This window comes from Petaurus breviceps, unplaced genomic scaffold (assembly GCF_028583685.1).
Source record: "Petaurus breviceps papuanus isolate PSGF00001 unplaced genomic scaffold, PetGlider_PUasm1.0 191, whole genome shotgun sequence".
Taxonomy (NCBI): domain Eukaryota; kingdom Metazoa; phylum Chordata; class Mammalia; order Diprotodontia; family Petauridae; genus Petaurus; species Petaurus breviceps.
This window is the reverse complement of record NW_027185811.1, coordinates 5,312,064-5,332,139: the sequence shown is the minus strand read 5'-3', so window position 1 is coordinate 5,332,139 and position 20,076 is coordinate 5,312,064. Positions and strand designations below refer to the sequence as shown.

General features: G+C 35.5%; 1 protein-coding gene and 1 pseudogene across 3 annotated transcripts in view; both read right to left on the bottom strand.

The window, feature by feature from the left end:
• Positions 1-20,076, bottom strand: part of RPAP3 (RNA polymerase II associated protein 3) — a 53,795-nt gene that overhangs the window by 12,692 nt on the left and 21,027 nt on the right. For all 3 annotated transcript variants that reach the window (XM_069092693.1, XM_069092692.1, XM_069092695.1), the window contains 3 exons: positions 17,540-17,665; positions 12,949-13,076; positions 3,753-3,874 (listed from right to left, as the gene is read on the bottom strand). In XM_069092693.1, coding sequence (XP_068948794.1) covers positions 3,753-3,874; positions 12,949-13,076; positions 17,540-17,665 — 376 coding nt within the window. The remainder of the gene's footprint in view (positions 1-3,752; positions 3,875-12,948; positions 13,077-17,539; positions 17,666-20,076) is intronic.
• Positions 13,517-17,530, bottom strand: LOC138164605 (RWD domain-containing protein 4 pseudogene; annotated as a pseudogene).

Here is a 20,076-nt window from a genome sequence, read left to right as displayed (position 1 = left end):
AATATATTTATATCCCAATACTTATATTCGAGTATAAAAAGCTATTTTGTCCATCTGTGTAATAGTCTGTAGAACACTGACTATAAAGGAACAACAGGTTGGCAACTTGTCTCAGGGTTGTTTTCTTTCTGAACTGTGTTGAAAAAAAAGAGAAAAATGAGATAGCAATGTAAATTATAATAGCAGGACAGCAACTTGTCCTAGATCTGTTTCTATTTTAACTTGGATCAATAATTTTAAGAGTAAGATGAATATTACTGTTATTATTAACAATTTAACTGATGAGAAATTCCTATACTACAAAAACTTCATAATATTCTTGGGAATTTAACAACTGGCCTAGCAGTTATAGACAAAAACATTTTTAATACATATCACCATAGTGCATATGAAAAATTTCCAAATTACATGGAATGAAAAGTTTTCAAATATAGAGATCTAGTAAAAGAAATCAAAATCATGATGAAACAGCAGGAGGCACATGAAATATCATCTCCATTCTGCCTGCCAGTGGAGTTATCCCAAAAATGCTTTCAGTGAGATACGCTTACATCCCAATATTCTTAATTCCATTCCAAGAGGCACTTGTTTTATTCAGCTATTTAACAGTGTAGAGCATTACTTTCCCTCCAAATGTTTCTATCTCCCCTAATCACAAGGCTAATAAGTATTTAAGAGAGAGTATGCCTCAGACAGTAAGCACTAAATATTTATTGAACAGAACTGTAAACCTTTTTTCTTCTGATTTCCAATATTCACCAAGACAGCACCATTTTCCAAGTAGACTTTCCTATTTGGAAAAAATACACTTACTGACCTATATGAGTATTTAGCAGTTCTATTTCTCACTGTAAATTGATTTTCTGAAATAAAGCAATCCCAGGAGTTTGAATGATGAGAATAAGTTTTCCTAGGGCCTATCTGTCCCTAGAGATGAGCCAAGTTTTCAGATCCCTAGAGCTAATGAAGCTCAAGAACAAATTAACAGAAGCTTCAAAGGTTTCTATATCATCAATCATTACCAAACATCTTGCCTATAGCTGTTTTCAATACATAAAAATATGGAAAATCTGGTTAACCAAAATATTTTATTTGTCAATCAGTAAGATTCTCAAATAATTCAATGACAGACAGCATGGCATGGTAGAAAAGCCTCAGTCCTAGCTTTACCATAAATTGGCAACTGAGTGCTTCTGTTTCTCATCTCTAAGTTAAGGAAGTCAGAAGAGACAATCTTAAAGGTTTCTTCCAGTTCTTAAAAATTCCGACTTCAGAAAAAAGCACAAAAAAGGATGATGAACTCTTGACCATTTACCTCCTCCGGGTAGCCTATGTGAATTCCCATAGTTGTAAGTACCCCCTACCCCACAGAATTATTTTGCATGTATTTACTTATCTGTGTACATGGTACTTATCTCAACAGAATTTAAGTTCCTCGAGGGCAAGGACCAGTTCATTTCTATCTCCAGAGTTTAGATACTGCCTCCTGTTATAGGACTTTAATGAAGTTTCCTCTTATTAAATTAAATTAAATCTCCCAAAGCATAGGCCTGGCTCAAGAATAACTGTGGCACAATGGATAAAGAGGTGGCTTTGGGGACAGGAAGACCTGGTTTCACGACCTTTTCCTGATATATACAAGCTATGTGACCATAAGTCACAACCTTTCAGTGGCTCTAGGTAACCTTCTCAGACTCTAATTTACAAAGAGATATCAGTCTGCATCTATAAAGGGAGCACTAGTTCAGGAGGAAAAAAAGCTGATTTTTCAACCATAAATTCATACTTTCTTCTCCTAGCTCTAAGTATATGTTGACCAGACAGTAAAGAGTTATTAAGGAAAAAGTACTATCACAAGTACTGTATCTAAAAAGAGAACCTTTACAAAGCAACAATCATAGCTCATAATTTTTTTGGGGGGGTTGTTTTGCTTTTTTTGGAGGGGGAAGGTAGGGCAATTGGGATTAAGTGACTTGCCCAAGGTCACATGGCTAGTGTTAAGTGTCTGAGGCTGTATTTGAGCTCAGGTCCTCCTGACTCCAGGGCCGGTACTCTATTCACTGCACCACCTAGCCGCCCAAATAGAGCTCATATTTCTAATGTTCTCAGAGTACTTTCCTTACAATTCTAGCCAATAAGTTATTTTAATGTCATATTCTTTTATTTTATGAATATACTTGTCTGCATCTCTCTTATTTTACAGCTAAAATTTTGGAGTTTTATACATTAATAGCATGGCTTTATACATGACAGAGATAAAAAGAAAATCCACATATTTTTCAAGCAGAAAACTGAAAATCAACAGATTAGCACTAAGAAACCTAACCTTACTACAGATCAAGGTGCTTTATAAATACAAAGTTAAACATAATTGATTTATTCAAAACTGAATTGGTTATTGGTGATAATTAAAATAAAAGCAGGACCAAAGTTACTATGCACTAAGTGAAGATTAATACTGATATAAGACAGCCAGAGAGGATGAGAAAAACTTTAAGCAACATTTTATATAAATAATTGATGTGAATTATCTATTTTTATAATCACTACAGCAATTCCACTGATGCTCTTTAATCAATGAGCATTTATTAAGTGCATATTGTGTGTTAGACACTGGGGATACAAGAACAAAAATGAAATTGTCCTTGCCCTCAGTGGGCTTTATTTAAGGAACACTGTTGATTCTAGTTGAACTGTTCTATGTCCTTAAAACTATATTTCTCCCCTCTTGTATTCTTGGTCCGATCTCAAACTGGTCTTCTCCCTGTTCCTTCACATGGGACACTCCATCTCCCATCTCTGGGCCTTTGGACTGGCCACCCCATATGTCTGTAATGCACCCTCCTTCCTTACGTCTACCCCATGGAGTCCTTCTCTTCTTGGAGGATATACTGTATAACTGTATAAAGCCTTCACTGATCTCCCAACTGCTAATGTCCCCTCTCTCAAACTATACTGTGTTTTACTACTTTGTACATATTAGAATTTACTAACTTCAAATTTCTGCTGTACATATTTTAACATGTATTCTTTGTAAGCTCCTTTTGTCAGTAGGAATTGTTTCATTCTTTGTACTTGTACCCTTAGCACAGTGCCTGGAACATAGTAGATGCTTAATAATTGTCAACTGATTTAAAAAGGTTGTGTTATTCAGACATTTCACTAATTCAATCTAGTTTCACCACAATTATTAATTAGTGAGATTTTATTACATGCTATCAAAATAAATGATTGAAACTGCTTATGGAGTTTTGTTTCTTAACTGCAAGACCACTGAGAACTTCATCATGGTTAAAAACAGTAAGCTATTATGAGAGGCATTATGGTATAGAGGAAAAAAACATAAGACTTATACTAGGAAGACTTGGGTAAAACCCCTGACCTATTCTTTCACTAGACCTGTGACTTTTACCAAGTCAACTAATATTTCTTGATTTCTTCATTTTTTTTTTGATTTCTTCATTTTCAAAATAAGGTTTATAGAGCAGTTAATTCTCCAGTTCTAAATCCTATGATCCTCCTAGAAAGCTATCTGAATAACCCTTTAGTGCAAGGGCATTATTCTGTTCTTTCTTATATGTCCCACAGTGCCTTATTCACTCAATTATCAGTATTTACTGAATAAATAAATGAAGCTATGGATGACAAGAGTTTTATCCTTGGTCTGTGGAGAAGGGTATATAAAGTCTTGCTCCTCTAACTTAGGTCTCATCAAAATGACTGAATTCTAGTAAATACTATAAAAATCTTACCTTCTTTGGCTTCATTTAATTTTCCCAGAGCTGTTCTTGCAGTACCTCTTCTGGCAAAAGCCTTCAAATATGAACCATCTAACAGTATAGCTTGTGTACAGTCTTTTTCGGCCTCTTCGTATCTAATAAACACAGTTTTACAATTCCCAAATTCAGCTTTTAAAAAATCTTAAAAGATTACATGAATAATGCCATTTAAAATGAAACACCAATCAAGAGTATTCACATTTGTGAAGAAAAGCTACTTTTCATGTCTCTGAAACTTTAAGGTGAGCTGGAGATGTTAACAGTAAAGTTAGCAGTAAGTAAAATCTCAAATGAAAATGAGGATAAAAAATACTGCCAGTTGTATTCCCCTCTCCAGGACTAGAAAAGACATTAGAGATCATCCAGTACAGCCCCTTATTCTAGAAATGAGGAAACTCCAGACACAAAGAAGTTATGTAGCTTGTGCAAGTCTACATAGTTACTTAGTAATGGCTAGAGCCTAGGTCTCCTAACTCCTTTTCCTTAGTTGACCTCTAAAGTCCCTTTTTAAATCTTAGAAATGTTTCCACTATATTAAGGTAAGCTTCAGAAAAGGGACTTTCTTTTCCCCACTGTATCCCAAGCACCTCACAGAGTATTGGCATTTGATAGTTGCTTGAAAAATGCTTAATGAATGAAAACATGACTATTCTATCAGAATCTTTTTCAGGTTACCATCTCTCTCTTTCATTGACATTTTTTCTATTCTATGATATTCTTTTTCCCTGAACTGATCACAACCTCTACTTCTCACAAAGAGGAACAAACCCAGGCAACACATAATGAATTTCTTATACCCAATCTCTCCTTACAAGGTCTTAAGAGATTCTTTGAAAAAGAATCTTTCTGTAGAATTTCCCTTATATAAAACTCTCTTATCTGCTTTCTGCTGCTTGTATTCTAGCAATACAACGGAGCCCAATTCACACTGGTAAAAATCCATAATCTCTCCTTACAAGGTCTTAAGAGATTCTTTGAAAAAGAATCTTTCTGTAGAATTTCCCTTATATAAAACTCTCTTATCTGCTTTCTGCTGCTTGTATTCTAGCAATACAACGGAGCCCAATTCACACTGGTAAAAATCCATAACTTAAATTTATAACAGAGAGGAAGGACTTTAAAAATATAAAAATGTTATAGAAACAGCATAGCACAAAAAAGGGAATAGTCCTACTATTTCACTCGAGTTCCTTTAGAGTCTCTGGGCAGGGGAATGGACTAGCATGAGCCAGATTACAATATTGTTTTCTGTTCAAGCTGGCAATTAATTTTAAAAGAGCCCACGAGATCTGCACTACTATGTTTGCCTCCAAACTTGGGAGTAGAAATCTTTTAAGCCTTCCTCAGTGATCTTTTGAGTTTAAAGTTATTGTGAGTACTTTCTTCTCTAAAGATTAATTTATTCAAATCAATTTCTAGTATTATAAATTTGGAAGTTCCTTCCAACAATGCAGATCAGATCCCATCCACATCTGCCCTTCCTGTGTCATTTTTGTCCAGGTCCTCTCACAAACTATAGCAAGTCCACCCAACATGCTGAGGGACTTTCTCCAGACACTGCAAGGACAGCAACACTTAAGCTATCTATCATCAATTGGTTATCTTGCTCTTACCACATGAACAGCCCAATTTTTTTTTTTGATCATACATTTCTCTAATGACACCCTTTACTTTTTTGGTACTTCCTTATTTGCTCTGTACCTTGACTTTGACTTCTGAGTGTAATCTTCAGCATTAAAAATGTCATACAACTCACAGCCTTAATACTGAGCAAAAATCATTATTAAAAAGATGGACCTCTGTTTCAGGGAAAAGTTTGGAATGATTAAAGGAGCTATGCAATTTCCTAAAGTCAAGAGTTCATTCTCTTCTGGTTTAATTCTAGGCCCAAATATTTGTTGACAAACACTGCCTATTTGTTATAATTTAGACAACAGATATTTTTATCAATTTGATTTTCCCAAAGCGTACTATTAAAACAAACTCTTCTTGAGCAGTTATATGGATCTTTTCCAGGAGGGTCTATAATGTTCTAGAATTTGATGCAACCAATATGATGTCATCCAAAAATAGGATCATCTGGAAGACCATACCTTAGGGAATCCTCCTCCTCTTGAATCCTGTGTATATCCTCTGAGGAATCTTGAAAACTTTTGAGTACAGACAGGAGATACTGTGTTGGATGGGAGATACTGTGCTAAAAGAGAACTTTTGACAATACACTATCCTCCACCAAATCAAATCTTTTTAAAAAACATAATCAACAAACATCAACAGTGGGATCTTAAATTCTCTACAGCTTTCAGTCAACTGATCAATGTTAGACATATTATCTATTAAGAACCATCAATCAATAAACACTTAATTAAAAGTACCAGCTATATGTCTAGCAGTGTGTTAAGTGCTGAGGATACAAAAGCAAAAGGGAAATAGTACTTGTACTCAAGGAGCTAAATTTCTATCACTTGCAAGTCTTCCTGTTCCTTACTAGTATTCTTATCATGGATGTTTACAATGCATATATATATCTTATTCTCATAAAAAATTACATATACATGGGAAAGCAGGCATTTGGATCAGCAGTTGATGTTTCCCATTACCTTTTTTCTAGTGCTAATAAGTTCTAGTATTAATAAAGTTTAAAATGTTTTCCATGCCTTTTATATCTTCATACCTTTCAAATGTCTTGAGAATCAATCTCTCAATGCCCCAATAATTGTGAAGCATCCAACACTGATCTGCTGTATATACCCTTTGTCTAAAAACAGTTACTTTTCCCATCTTTGCTCTCTTTAGCACATCTGGGGTTGTGCTATTAGAATCCTTGCCTTCATGGTTCTCGGTGGTAAATGTTATTTAAAAAAAAACACCCCAAATTCTGCAAATCTTTTCCATTTTTTCTTTTCTTTGTTGCTATCCTACCATTTTCAATCTTAAATGTTACTGAACAACTATGCTTACCTGGATCCCTCACCAAGCTTTTTTTTTTTTTTAAGGCAATTGGGGTTAAGTAACTTGCTCAAGGTTACATGGCCAGTTATTTCTGGGTGTGGTGCTAAGTATCTGAGCCCGGATTCGATCCCAGGTCATCCCGACTCTGGGGCTGGTGCTCTTACTCACTGCGCCACCTGGCCGCCCCCTTACCAAGCTTTCTAAAATTGGTTATACCTGTCACTGTTTGTCTCTGCTCATAATCCTAATCACTTCTCCATAAAATTTTAAAAATGATTTCATATCATAACATGGTGTTGCCTTTGATGCCAACTTTCTCTACGTGAGACAAGTAAAATGTGTGCTAATTATGAAGTTTTTAGGAACTTCTGCTCTCCCTTGTGATGATGATTAGCGAGCATAGGCTAAATGAAATTATTAGATGTCAATGTCATTTTAATCATTAAATATTTTTCAAGAATAATTTAAGTTGATCAGAATGGAGTTGTTTTAAATGCCCAGCAAGTCTTTGGTCACTCACATTCCTTCTTCCCAAACCATGCTGAGAGATTTATCATCATCATCTTGTTCTTCATCTTTATTCTTCCATCTAATTTTGATCTTTGCATTAACAAACAGGTTATGTTTGTTATGATCCATGTTATGCTATGATCCAGCATAGGCAGCTGATTCAGGAATGATTTTCTTAACAGTAACGACTTAATTCCTGCCTATTAATATATAATCAATTTCATTTTTTGTGGTTATTCAGTGTTCACCATGTCGATCCCCTTCTAGTTCTTTTCTAGAATCAAATATTCATAATATGCAGGCATGATTTGCCTATATATTCTCACTATATTTCTCATCAAGTCCCATTTTTAAAAAGAAATCACGAAGTATTGAAATATAAGCTGATTTAATTTGAGGATCTTACCAAGTTAGACATGGAGAATTCTTCTGTCTTTCTAGTCTCTACAACATGTTGGTGCTTAAGCTGCAGTTATTTTCTTGATGGCACTTTTGCAACTACTCACACAATCACTATGAGGTGACCAAGTGTTCCATGAAATAATGGTTGCTTGTTTCCTGAGTACATGATAAAACCACCTGAGCCTTTGTCTTTTCAAGGAGAACCATACATTAATTTCCTTTCTCTCTTCAATCATAGACAAAGTAATGCAGGATTACTCTGATTTTAAAATTATTACAAAATCCTTGAAATGTAAGGCAAAAGTTTGATCAGCAATTTCAGATAGACAGAAGAGTGGTACTTTGGAAAGAGCATTAGGCTTAGAATCAGAAGACCTTCAAATCTCTGGCCTCAGACACTAGATGTGTGACCCTGGTCAAATCATTTAACCCTTCTGTCTTATTAGTTTCCTCATCTGTAAAATGAGAATAATGAGAGCACTACTTCCCAGGGTTGTTGTGAAGATAAATTAAGGTAATAATTACAAAGCACCTAACAGTGCTTGGCACACACTCCAAGTACTATAAAATATGTTAGGGTAGCAAGGTGGATTGAGCACCAGGCCAGTCAGGAAGACCTGAGTTCAAGTCCATCCTTAGATACTCATTAGCTGTAGAACCCTGCCCAAGTCACTCAAGCCTGTTTGCTTCAGTTTCCTCATCTGTAAAATGAGCTGCAGAAGGAAATGGCAAACCACTCTAGTATCTTCGCCAAGAAAACCCCAAATGGGGTCACAAAGTATTGAATACAACTGAAACGACTGAGCATCAACAACAAATATAAATGTTAACGTGTATATATTCTGCCTAGTCAAAGTTTAGTGCAAAATTTCTAGCTACAGTATGTTTAAATAAAAGATTCAATATAATAGTGATATTATGCTAGTAGTCCTAACATTTTCTGCATAAAGTACACATGTATTCTATACCTAAAAAATTCATTACAAAGACAGTTCAATATAGTTAATGAGGGCTGGCCTTCAAGTCTCAAAGACCTAGGTTCAAGTCTTGCATCTGATATATTCTATGTGACCATGGACAAGTCACTTACCCCCTCAGTGGCCCTCAAAACTCTACAAATTACTGAAAAATTACTGATTTGTATTGGGAAAAGTTTCCACACTAAAAGTTCCCACAATAATGAAACCATGAGCAGGGACTATTTCTCCTCTCTCTACCCCAACCCCCCAAATTAATTACCTGTTACAATCCTAATACTATGCTAGTTCTAGCTATCAAAAACCTTATATTAAAATCTGTAAGACCAGACTAAGTTAAAGGAAGGTTTTGTGGAAAGAGAACTAGATTTCAAATAAGAAAAGGAAGGAAAAGCCATAAGTAGGTAATGTTCCCTTTCCCTACCACTGCTGTTCCTACCAGCCCAAGCACTGGTCTTTGAGGCTTGGTCAACAATTGTGACAAAGTTCCCAGAGATTTACTTGAATCTAGATGTTCTTCCAAAATGTGAGTGAATTTTACTTCAACCTTTTGAAGTAATAATCAACAAAAGTGCAAAGTGTGATGAACTTGAAATCAGGGGAGACCTTGTTTCAAATTCCACCTCTAATATTTTATGGATGTGTGCACATGGGCAGGTCAAATTTCTCAGCCTCATTTTCCTCATTTGTAAAATAAGAACATCTACTGTAACTATCTCACAGGTTTACTAAGAGGAATAAATGGGAAAAGCACATTAAGAACTTAACATGCTAAATTACTGTCAGCTTCTGTTAACACAATAATTTCTTCTTTACGTACTTGGTTGAAATCCAATTGCTTTCCCCCTCTTTATTCTCTTTACTGTATTTTCTACTTCCCCTATAAGCACATCTGGGATGGGATGTTAGAAAATCCAAAAATATAACTGTCCTTAATGGTAAAGTTTACTATAAAAATTTTTATAGGTTGTTTTTCATTTTTATTCTGTTTGGTGTCCTTTAATGGCCTTGGGATGGCTTTGCTTAGATGCACTTACCAAACTTTCTTTAAACTGGCTTTATCCTCCACTAATTCTCGCTTTAGATACTGTTTACAATCATTCATCTTTATTCTAAGATTTTCACAAGCAAATTTATATTCTAAACCAGTTTTGTCAGCTGCTAACTCTCTTCTTAAGGCAAGTAAGTGTTTAACTAAAGTGTTTTCTGGGCTCTAATTGTAGAATTAATTTTCATCAGCTAAATATCTATATAAAATTATTAAAATCTGTATTTATGTCATTTCTCTTGTCCATTACCAAGTTTTCATCATTATTTTTTAAACAGTCAAGGCTGAGTGGTTTCAACTGTAGGCCATATCTTTCTTCTCATTATTTATTATCTCTGACAAGTTAGTGGTCTAAGCAGAGAAAGCAGATTCAGGAATGACAGGTTTTTCCCTGTCTGTCAAAACAGAGTTTCATTTTTCGTGATGCTACTTGGTGTCTGCTGTATCCAGCACCTTTCTCAAACAAAGAGTTCATGTAAAAAGTCATGAGACTCCCATGTATTATATAAGTCTGGCTACTCACAATCCTTCTTTCCTGAACCATGCTTTCTCATATTTCTCAACATTCTCATCTTTTTCCACCTTTGTATTAGAGTTATTAAAGTATCTAAGTGTATGATGATTTAATTTGGAGAGTCTTATCTATGCTACTGAAGGCTTCTTGACTCAAAAGGTATCTGAAGGAGAAGATATCAAAGACATAGAAAAAAATTCTTGGGCATGAATACAAAAAAAAAAGGTCAAATAAACCATAAAAAATTATCAAATTTATGCCTACTTTCTCTTTATGAGACTCATTTCACATCAGTCAAGGACATCTTCACTGAGAATATTAGTAGGCAGGAAACAGAGTTTCCCAATGAATCCTCTACAAGGAACCATACCTTTACTACTATTTCACATTGGACCGAAAGATGTAGAGAATACAAAATCTCACTGTATTTATCATTTGTTGCAATATTTGATTTGGAGCAAAAATGATGCCTTAGAATGTCTCTTTTAACAAGGAATCTATATACCATAACTATTCAAGATTCCTTGAAAGATATGATAACATAAATAACCCTGTTCAATCACCATCTGATTATAAATGTGGGCAAAGCATAAAACAGGGAGATATGTTTACCACAAGTGTTCACCACTGATAGGAGAGATCCAGTGCAATGTTCAAGTTAAAGAAAGGACTTCTAGGGGTTCCTGTTTGTATAAAACACTGTGTTGGCAAAATAATGTAGAACACCTCTCTTGGAAGAGATCTGTAACCACTCAAAATAGTTTGGCTCAGTTGTCTACACAGTAAAAAGCAAGTGAATGAAGAACATCTATTGCTTAGATTATGACATACATATGAATGGACAAATCCACAGGGCATGTCTATCAGTATAATATGGCTGGGACTGACAATAAAGATGGACAAGTTGGGCCTAGAGTTAAACAAGAGGAGGAAAAGGGGCTGGATTGCCTTCAGGAAATTGCAAAGTTCCTTTAACAATCCCAAGCTTCTTCCAGAAACAAATGCCAATCTTTATAATATACCAACAATCTAAAGATGTTACTGCAAAGTAACACATGTAACATAAGTCTCTAAAGAACTGAACTTGAGAGTATCATACAGAGGGCAATGGTAGATGTGAGAAGGCTGCAAAATACAACCAATGAGGAACTTTAAATAGCAGAAGCAAAAGATTATCATAAGGAAAAACATGGCAGGAAAAGAAGATGAACTAGTCACACTGGATGAGATGACAGGTAGAAAGCCAGAGTACTCAACTGGCTCACAACGTCAGGAGAAAGTGAGGAAGGCCTGTAGTATGCTGGTTTGAACCCCTCAATGGAGAATTTGTGGTCATGGACAAAAGTCACATAGGATAAGTAGGAATGGATGGGCTACAACCTGTATCATTAGAGTATATATCCAAATGTATGAGATCACAGGTCTAACTGTATATCTCAGTATTAACATCAGCTATTATTATTATAAACCGAACAATTAGACATCGAACACAGACTGTAATAAACATATTAAAAGTGGGAAATATAACAATATACAGTCTATGTATTAAATTCTCCCCATTAGTTTATAAGCTCTCTGAGGGCAAGACTATCATTTTTCATTTCTACAAGCATTTGATTAAGTACCACCAGGCTCTCTGCTAAACAACGAGAACAAAATAGCAAAATATCTACCCTCAAGGAGCTTACAATCTACTTGGGGGGAAACAGCATGTATCAGATACATTAAAATATATACAAAATCATTCCAGGGAGAGAGAGGAGGCAAAATAATATCAATAAAAGTCTCATATAGGAGGCAGAAGAGCTAAGCTATGAAGGGAGCTAGGAATTCTAAGAGGAAAGTGAGAAGAGAGAATATTCCAGGAAAGGAGGACAATTTGTGTAGAAAGCACATAAGGTAAACATAGGGAATGTCATGTAAAGAAAAAAACATGTTGACCAATTTGGCAGGAACATAGGCTTTATGAGAGGATGTTCTATAAAATTATTCTGGAAAAATAGGCTGGGGTCAGCCTAAGAAGAATTTTAAATGTTAAACAGAGATACTTTTTTATTTTATCCTAGAGGCACAAGAGCCACCAAAATTCTTGAGCCTCAACATGGTCAAATCTGAGTTTAGGGCCATTAAACTTAGCCGCTTCGTGGAGCATGAATTGGAGAGGGACAAAATTAGAAAGTATGGAGAGAAGAGGGCCAAGGACAGGACCCTGGAATATAACCAAGCATAGCAATGATCCAGCAAGAGATAGCAATGTCACAAAAATCTAAAGAGCGATGAATATCTGGGAGGAGAGTGCAATCAATAGCAACAAATATTAGTAAAAGGTCAAGCATGAAGATGGAGAAATAACTATTGGATTTAGAAATTAAGACATCATTGGTAACCTTTTGGAGAGCAATTTCAGTTGAGTGGTGAGGTCAGAAGCCAGACTGCAACACATTGAGGCATATGTCAGGGAATAGACAAGTATATTCAAGTTTTTCACCTCTGTATTACTAGCACAAAGACTGGAGCAGGTAGGGTACTTGTTTTTTTAAAGTGCATGTAAATATCAACACTATACATTTATAGCTTTGCACAATGATCTTTCTATACAATATTTCATTTGAATTTCACGATAATACTATGAGACAGATACACATCACTGAATATAAATAGTGCTCAAAGCAATGAACTGAACTTTAGTAAATCATTTTAATATTTTGCCAAAAGAAAAAACATTCAATTTTCATTTGAAAACAGCACAAAATACAGAAAACTTACTTTTCAATCTTTAAATAGGCCATAGCCCTATTGGCTGGAAGAAGAGCATTGGTGCCATCTGCTGCTATACCTCTAGTATAACATTCAATTGCTAGTTCATACTTCCCTTCTTTGAAAAATCCATTTCCCTAAAAATAGGAAAGAAAGCAGACTAGGTAAGAGGTGATGTACACAAGAGTGTGTGTATGTGCACAAGGGAATTTATTAACATCAGTGTCACCAACAACAAAAAATTAAATGACACTGAGGTACTTTTTACTCCATAACTGTCAGGAAAGTAGTGTATAAAAAAAGTTTTATAAAATGCCACTTCAATAGAAGAAAAGAGTACAGAAAGAAAAATGACCATAGGCTAACTGTAATAAAAGATAATATTTTCTTATATCAAGTTTTTTTGCTTTTTTTTTTCTTTTTGGAAGGGGGAAGGTAGGGCAATTGGGCTTAAGTAACTTGCCCAAGGTCACACGGCTAGTAAGTGTTAAGTGTTCAGGCTGGAATTGAACTCAGGTTCTCCTAACTCCATGGCAGGTGCTCTATTCACTGTACCACCTAGCCACCCTGTTCTTTTTCATTTATCATCATCTTAAGAACCAGTTTTGCTTAAATGCTTAGCCATATCAACCCAGTTCCAGCCTTGTGGAAGTTCACCTTTGTGATTTGTCTTGTTTGCCAGCTTCCATTTCAGTTTTTGAAAGGTGTTCTTTTTCTATCTCTTTTTTCTTACTTAAGGAAAACTTATTAGGAATTTCAGGTGAAATAATATTGCTTATTGATGTCACAGAATTAAAAAGATGATGATTCTCCAAGAACTGTTCTTTACTGTTCATGGCATATTCAAATGTATGCATCACAGCAGTTCCAAGATTAATTTCAACTTCTTCTTGCAATTTAGCCAGAATACTTTGCTTTGTAGGTGATGACATGGTATTGCTGAAAAAAAGTATTCATAGATATGATTGGAGCTGCTTGTGAATGCTTTGGTCCAAGAAATTTCTATTAAGAAGGGTTTTGGATCACCATTTTTGTTTGTTCTACACTGAAATGAAACTGGACTTAGTCCTTGGAAACTTATTGCTTTCACAAATAGAACACAATGCTTCCAGTTCCATCTCCTGGTCCTCTTTGGTGCTCATTGCTCTGGGAACAAGGAAGGTCCTCCTCCCTCTGATGGGCAGGTGGGTGAGTGGGGGTGGGAGAGGTAGGGGTCAGCCAAGGACAGGGTCAATACCCAAGGCAGAGGCCACCCTCCATCTCACCACACCTTAGTTCACAAGAGCATATATTAATAAAAATACTCCATATATACAAAAGTAACAAACACACACTAGTATTAAGATTTTTCATCAAAGACATTTAAGTTGACAATAGGCAATTCAATTAGATATACACCGGAGTATTCATTAGTTTTTATGGCATGTGAATTATAGACTGCAATTTTTTAAAATTTCCTCCTTGACTTTATAAATTTGTTTTTCCATGAGCTAAAATTCTGTACTTTTCTATTATCAAAAAGTAATTCCTTCTACAACATGTCCAATTTATTTACTGTCCAAATTATTTGCTATTTTTTAAAAAATATACAAGATAGCAATTAATTTGTACTTAATCTTATTATGTGCTACCTACAATGTTAATTTTCAGCTTAAGTTATACTAACATTTTAAAATATTCAAACTTTAAAAAGAAACACTTATTTTCATGCATATAATCTCAAATGTGACAACATTTTCAGCTGTATTCCATAAAAGAATTATTCCAATGTCTAATTGTGCTGTGGAGGTGACCCTGAGTCCTCAAAGGCTATCTAAGCAAAGCATAACCTTTAGAAGGGGTTACCATGATGATAAGTCTTTGAGTACTATTCTGGCCACAGACCATGTCTCTTTCTCAAGCTAGCTAAGTAAGTACTAAGAGACACAATACCAGTAGCCTAGCTATTAAGTGAAAAATTCTTTGGCAATGGTAACCCATGAAATAAGAAATGAACCTCATTCAGTCCTTTGTGCTCTTTATCCACTTCTACAGATACTGTAGTTTAGAATCAAATAGTTTTTAGACCATTACAGTCATAAAACAGGGAGAGGGGTGTTTGTCATTGTCTTGAAGAATATCCGATACAAAGTCCAAATGGAAGAGTGACTGCATATAGGTGGCAAAAGTGTATCAAGTCCCACAACTTTTCCAAGTTTCCTAAATATGTTCTATAATCACTAAAGGAGTTTGTTCTAGCTATTCATAGAGAATGAAGAATGCCTACTGTCCGGACTATTTTATGCAGTTAGATAAACAGTCCATAAAGTTGGATCCATCAGTACCTCTATCTTGGTCAGACAAGCAGACAGTCAAGAAGTTGGGCCCAAAAGTAAACAAGAAGATGAGACCAGGTCAGGCTGCATTTGGAAAACTACAGAGCACTTTCAACAATGTCCAATTTCTCCTCGGAACAAAAATCTATCTTTTTAACGCGAACATTCTTCTAGAAATGCTATATTTCTAGGAAGTAGAATACCATAGTCTCTATAGATTAAAAACTGCAGGTAACCCAAAGAGCAGAGGAGATATTCTTGGTGGGTGTAAATGGGCTATATATAGCAAATTATCAATGACAAAATGCACACACAAAGCATCACACAACAGGAGATTTGTAACAATAAAAGGAAGTGAAAGCAAAAGTTAAGAGACTTTGAACAAGGTCTCACTATTGAGTGGACTCACTGTGTAGGACTTACAGGAGACTGAGAAAGCATAAAATCTGTACTAATGGAGGGAATAATCTTCACTGATGAAATCACAGATGTGTTAAATTACTGAAGTACTTTTAGTAGAATTATCAGCTATGATACAGAGGAATTTTGCAAATCAGGTCATGTAAGGTTTTGTCAAATATATTTTAACAGAATATATCAGAATATAATTATGTCAGAATATAGACTAAATTAAGATTTGTCAAATTTCAAAATAAAACAACTCGTTTTATTCAGCAACTATTAAGTAACCTTCAATGCCTGGGCACTGGGCTAGATGCCATAACGTCAAAATTAAACACAATCACGTCTCCCAAAAACACACATCAAAGAAGCACTATTAATATTAATAAAAGCTTAGGGGGAAAACTAAAACTCAAGCATTAGTTTTACTTCTCTATTCTAATATTATAGAGGCATTTCATGGCAGAACAAAAATTTTACCGAATTCATACAGAGGCCAGTTTAATTTGCTGGAGTATGAATTCAACATTGTTTTAAAAGAAATACAGCTCGGCTAGCTAGGTGGCGCAGTGAATAGAGCACCGGCCCTGGAATCAGGAGGACCTGGGTTCGGATCCGGCCTCAGACACTTAACACACACACACACACACACACAAAACCTAGCCGTGTGACCCTGGGCAAGTCACTTAACCCCAATTGCCCTACCAAAAAAATTTTCTTTTTTTTTTTTTTAAGCAATCAGGGTTAAGTAACTTGCTCAAGGTTACACAGCCAGTTATTTCTGGGTGTGGTGCTGAGTATCTGAGCCCGGATTTGATCCAGGTCATCCCGACATTGGAGCCGGTGCTCTTACTCACTGAGCCACCTGGCTGCCCCTCAAAAAAATTTTCATAAAAAAAAAAATAAATACAGTTCATACAATACCATGAACTAGGCTCACCAAAATACTGTCAGAATATGCTAATTTAGTAGAAAACTAATTTTAATGAATAAGAATAAACTCATTTTAAGATAAAACTACCCATACAACTTTCTAACATTTATATATTTAACTCTTCTAACTTGCTTCAATTACCAAAAGTCCTGAATTAATCCGATTTCAAGATTCGACTAATCTACTGTTTGCCCTAAAAATAACAATCTTTTTGGATTCAATTTTGCTGTCACTGGGGTTGGTTTTCACCTGAAAGTCAATCTATATTTTTGCAAAACACTTGTAACTATGTGGTACAAAACTGATGCTTTATACCTAATTTATAATTAAATTATCTATTTCTAAGTTAGTCACTTGCTGGGACTATAATATCATTCTCAAATACATAAAATACGTTTAGTCCACTACCTTAACATCAGTCATCAAGTTAGGATATCTTGATTACACGCAATAGCTACTATCCTAATGATTTCCAAACTGAAGTTACATAGTAATTAAAAAATAAAATTAATATGAAAGGAAGTAAGTTAGTAGTAGTATATATAGTATACTGTATAGTAGTTTGGATTCAGAAAAACCTGAGTTCAAATTCCATTTCAGACACTTACTAAATAACTCTGTGACTCTGGACAAGTCACACAAGTTACTCTCTGTAAATCACATTTTTCTGATTAAATGGAAATAATAAAAGTACTTATTTCAAAAGCTGATTGTTTTAATACAAGTAAAGTATTTTGCAAATTTTGAGATCATATAAAGATGTTAATTGTGATGAAAATTAAGATAAAATACAGGTGGAAAATAAGGAACCAAGGAAAAAATATTCGAGAATCACTATCTGCGTTGTATGTTACAATGTCCTCAGGATATTTTGTTAAAACTAAGCAACTTTAATGAATGAGGACAATTTTGTGAGATTCAGTTTTTTTGTAATAACATTTTTTTTTACCAAATCTTTCTCTCGGATGGCCTGTTGCCTACACTGCTGTTCTTTAAGTTGTTTTTTTTCTTCTTCAGTTACTTCAATCACTATATCATTTTCTTTTAGGTGAGAACCTTCTTTGGACATCAGTGCCTAGAAAATATAAATTTTTTAAATTATAAAAACATTAAGCAAAAACAAACATATGATGTACTTACACATTTTGCACAAAATACCATGAAGAATTTGTGTACTATAGTAAAACAATTCCTAAAATATCAAATGTAAGTTTAATTCAAAATCTACACTCAAGCAAAAATAAATATTTAAACATGGCTCTCAAGCCAGCATTTCAAACCAGAAACATCTACTAAAAGTAGATCTCTATGTATGATGTATATGTAAGATATTTCCTAATTCTCACAGACTTAAATGAGACTAAAAATAAAAATAGAAAAAAGCAGGGAAAAGCCTTACAAACTTTAAAGCACAAAGAACTATGATCAATTTTTTTTAAGTTCTTATTTCTTTTAGTTTTTAACATTCACTTTTATAAGATTTTGAGTTCTAATTCCCCACACACACACAGCATTTGATCTGATAGAGGCTATCATACAATCATATTAAACATATTTCCACATTAGTCATGTTGTAAAAGAAGAATCAGAACAAAAGGGAAAAACGATGAGAAAGAAAAAACAAGAGAAAATGTGCTTCCATCTGCATTCAAACTTTGGAGCCACAAAACCCACAAAATGACAGAGAAGCTAACCTCTCACTGAGGACAGCCCAGCAGGACGGCAGCAAGCGGCCAGTGCAGAGCTCTGGGAGCCAACCCCAGCCCGGCTTAAGCTGAGGTTTTATCCTTAGGGCAGGCCAGACCAGCCGCTGGCTGAAGGGACTTCAGATCACCAGGACCTGTGGCCGTTTCCAGAATTATCAACCCATAGATGCTAAGGACAAAGTGAGAGGTCAGTGTAGTGTGGACTTTGGGATCCAGGAGTCTGGGAGTGAGTCAGCTTTTATCCCCTGAAGGGAGAAACCAATGAGGTGCCGCAGCACCGCTGCAGCCACATGGCAGCTTCAGCTCCTGGCCTGCAGACTGTAGGGGGACCCAGTGACCAGTCTGAGGGGTAATCGCTCTTGCTTTAACTTCCTTGGATCTGGATTGCGGTCTAGGGTGGAGGTCCTTGGCTGTGTGACCAGCTTGCCAGAGCATGTGGAGGCTTCAGAGAGGGCACTCAAATAATGCCTTCGGCAGCTGAGAAAACTCCAGTGTTTGGTACAAAGCTCTCCTGTCTGGTAGCAGAGTCCTACTGTGGCAAAAAGCCCAAAAGTCAAGTAATTGAGTGGCAACATGAGTAAGCGAGGGAAGCAAAGCAAACAGAAGAATCCAACGTTAGACTCCTGTTTTGGGGACAAAAAGAAGCAAAGCATGGAACAGGAGGAAGACAGCAAAGTCAGAACTCCTGCATCAAAAGCTTCCAAGAAAAATACAAGCTGATTACTGGCCATAGAAGAGCTTAAAAAGGATTTTGAAAATCAAGTAAGAGAAGTGGAGGAAAAATTGGGAAAGAGAAATGAGAACAATGCCAGAAAATCATGAAAAGACAGTCAACTACCTGACTAAAGAAAATAACACCTTAAAAAATAGACTAACTCAAATGGCAAAAGAGGCTCAAAAAGCCAATGAGGAGAATGCCTTAAAAAGTCAAATTTGCCAGATGGAAAAAGAATTTCAAAAGCTCACTGAGTAGAATCATTCCTTCATAATTAGATTGGAGCAAATGGAAGCTAGTGACTTTATGAGAAATCAAGATACTATTAAACAGATCCAAATAAATGAAAAAATAGAAGGCAATGTGAAATACCTCACTGGAAAAACCACTGACCTGGAAAATAGATCCAGGAGAGATAATTTAAAAATTATTGGACTACATGAAAGCCATGATCAAAGAAAGAACCTAGAAATCATCCTTCACGAAATTCTCAAGGAAAACTGCCCTGATGTTTTAGAACCAGAGGGCAAAATAGAGGTTGAAAGAATCCACCAATAACCTCCTAAAAAAGATCCCAAAAAGAAAATTCCTAGGAATATTACAGCCAGGTTCTGGAGTTCCCAGATCAAGGAGAAAATGTTACAAGCAGCCAGGAAGAAGCAATTTGAATATTGTGGAAACACAATCAGGATAACTCAGAACCTGACAGTTTCTACACTGAGGGATAGAAGGGCTTGGCATATGATATTCTGGAGGTCAAAGGAGCTGGGATTAAAACCAAGAATCACCTACCCAGCAAAACTGAGTATCATGTTTCAGGGGAAAATATGGTCATTCAGTGGAATAGAGGACTTTCAAGCATTCTTGATGAAAAAACCAGAGTTGAATAGAAAATCTGACATTCAGAACATACAAAAAGCAAGAGAAGCATGAGAAGGTAAACAGGAAAAAGAAATTATAAGGAACTTATCAAAGTTGAACTACTTATATTCCTACATGGAAAAATGATAATTGTAACTTATGAAACTTTTCTCAGTATGAGAATAGCTGAAGGGAATAGAAATG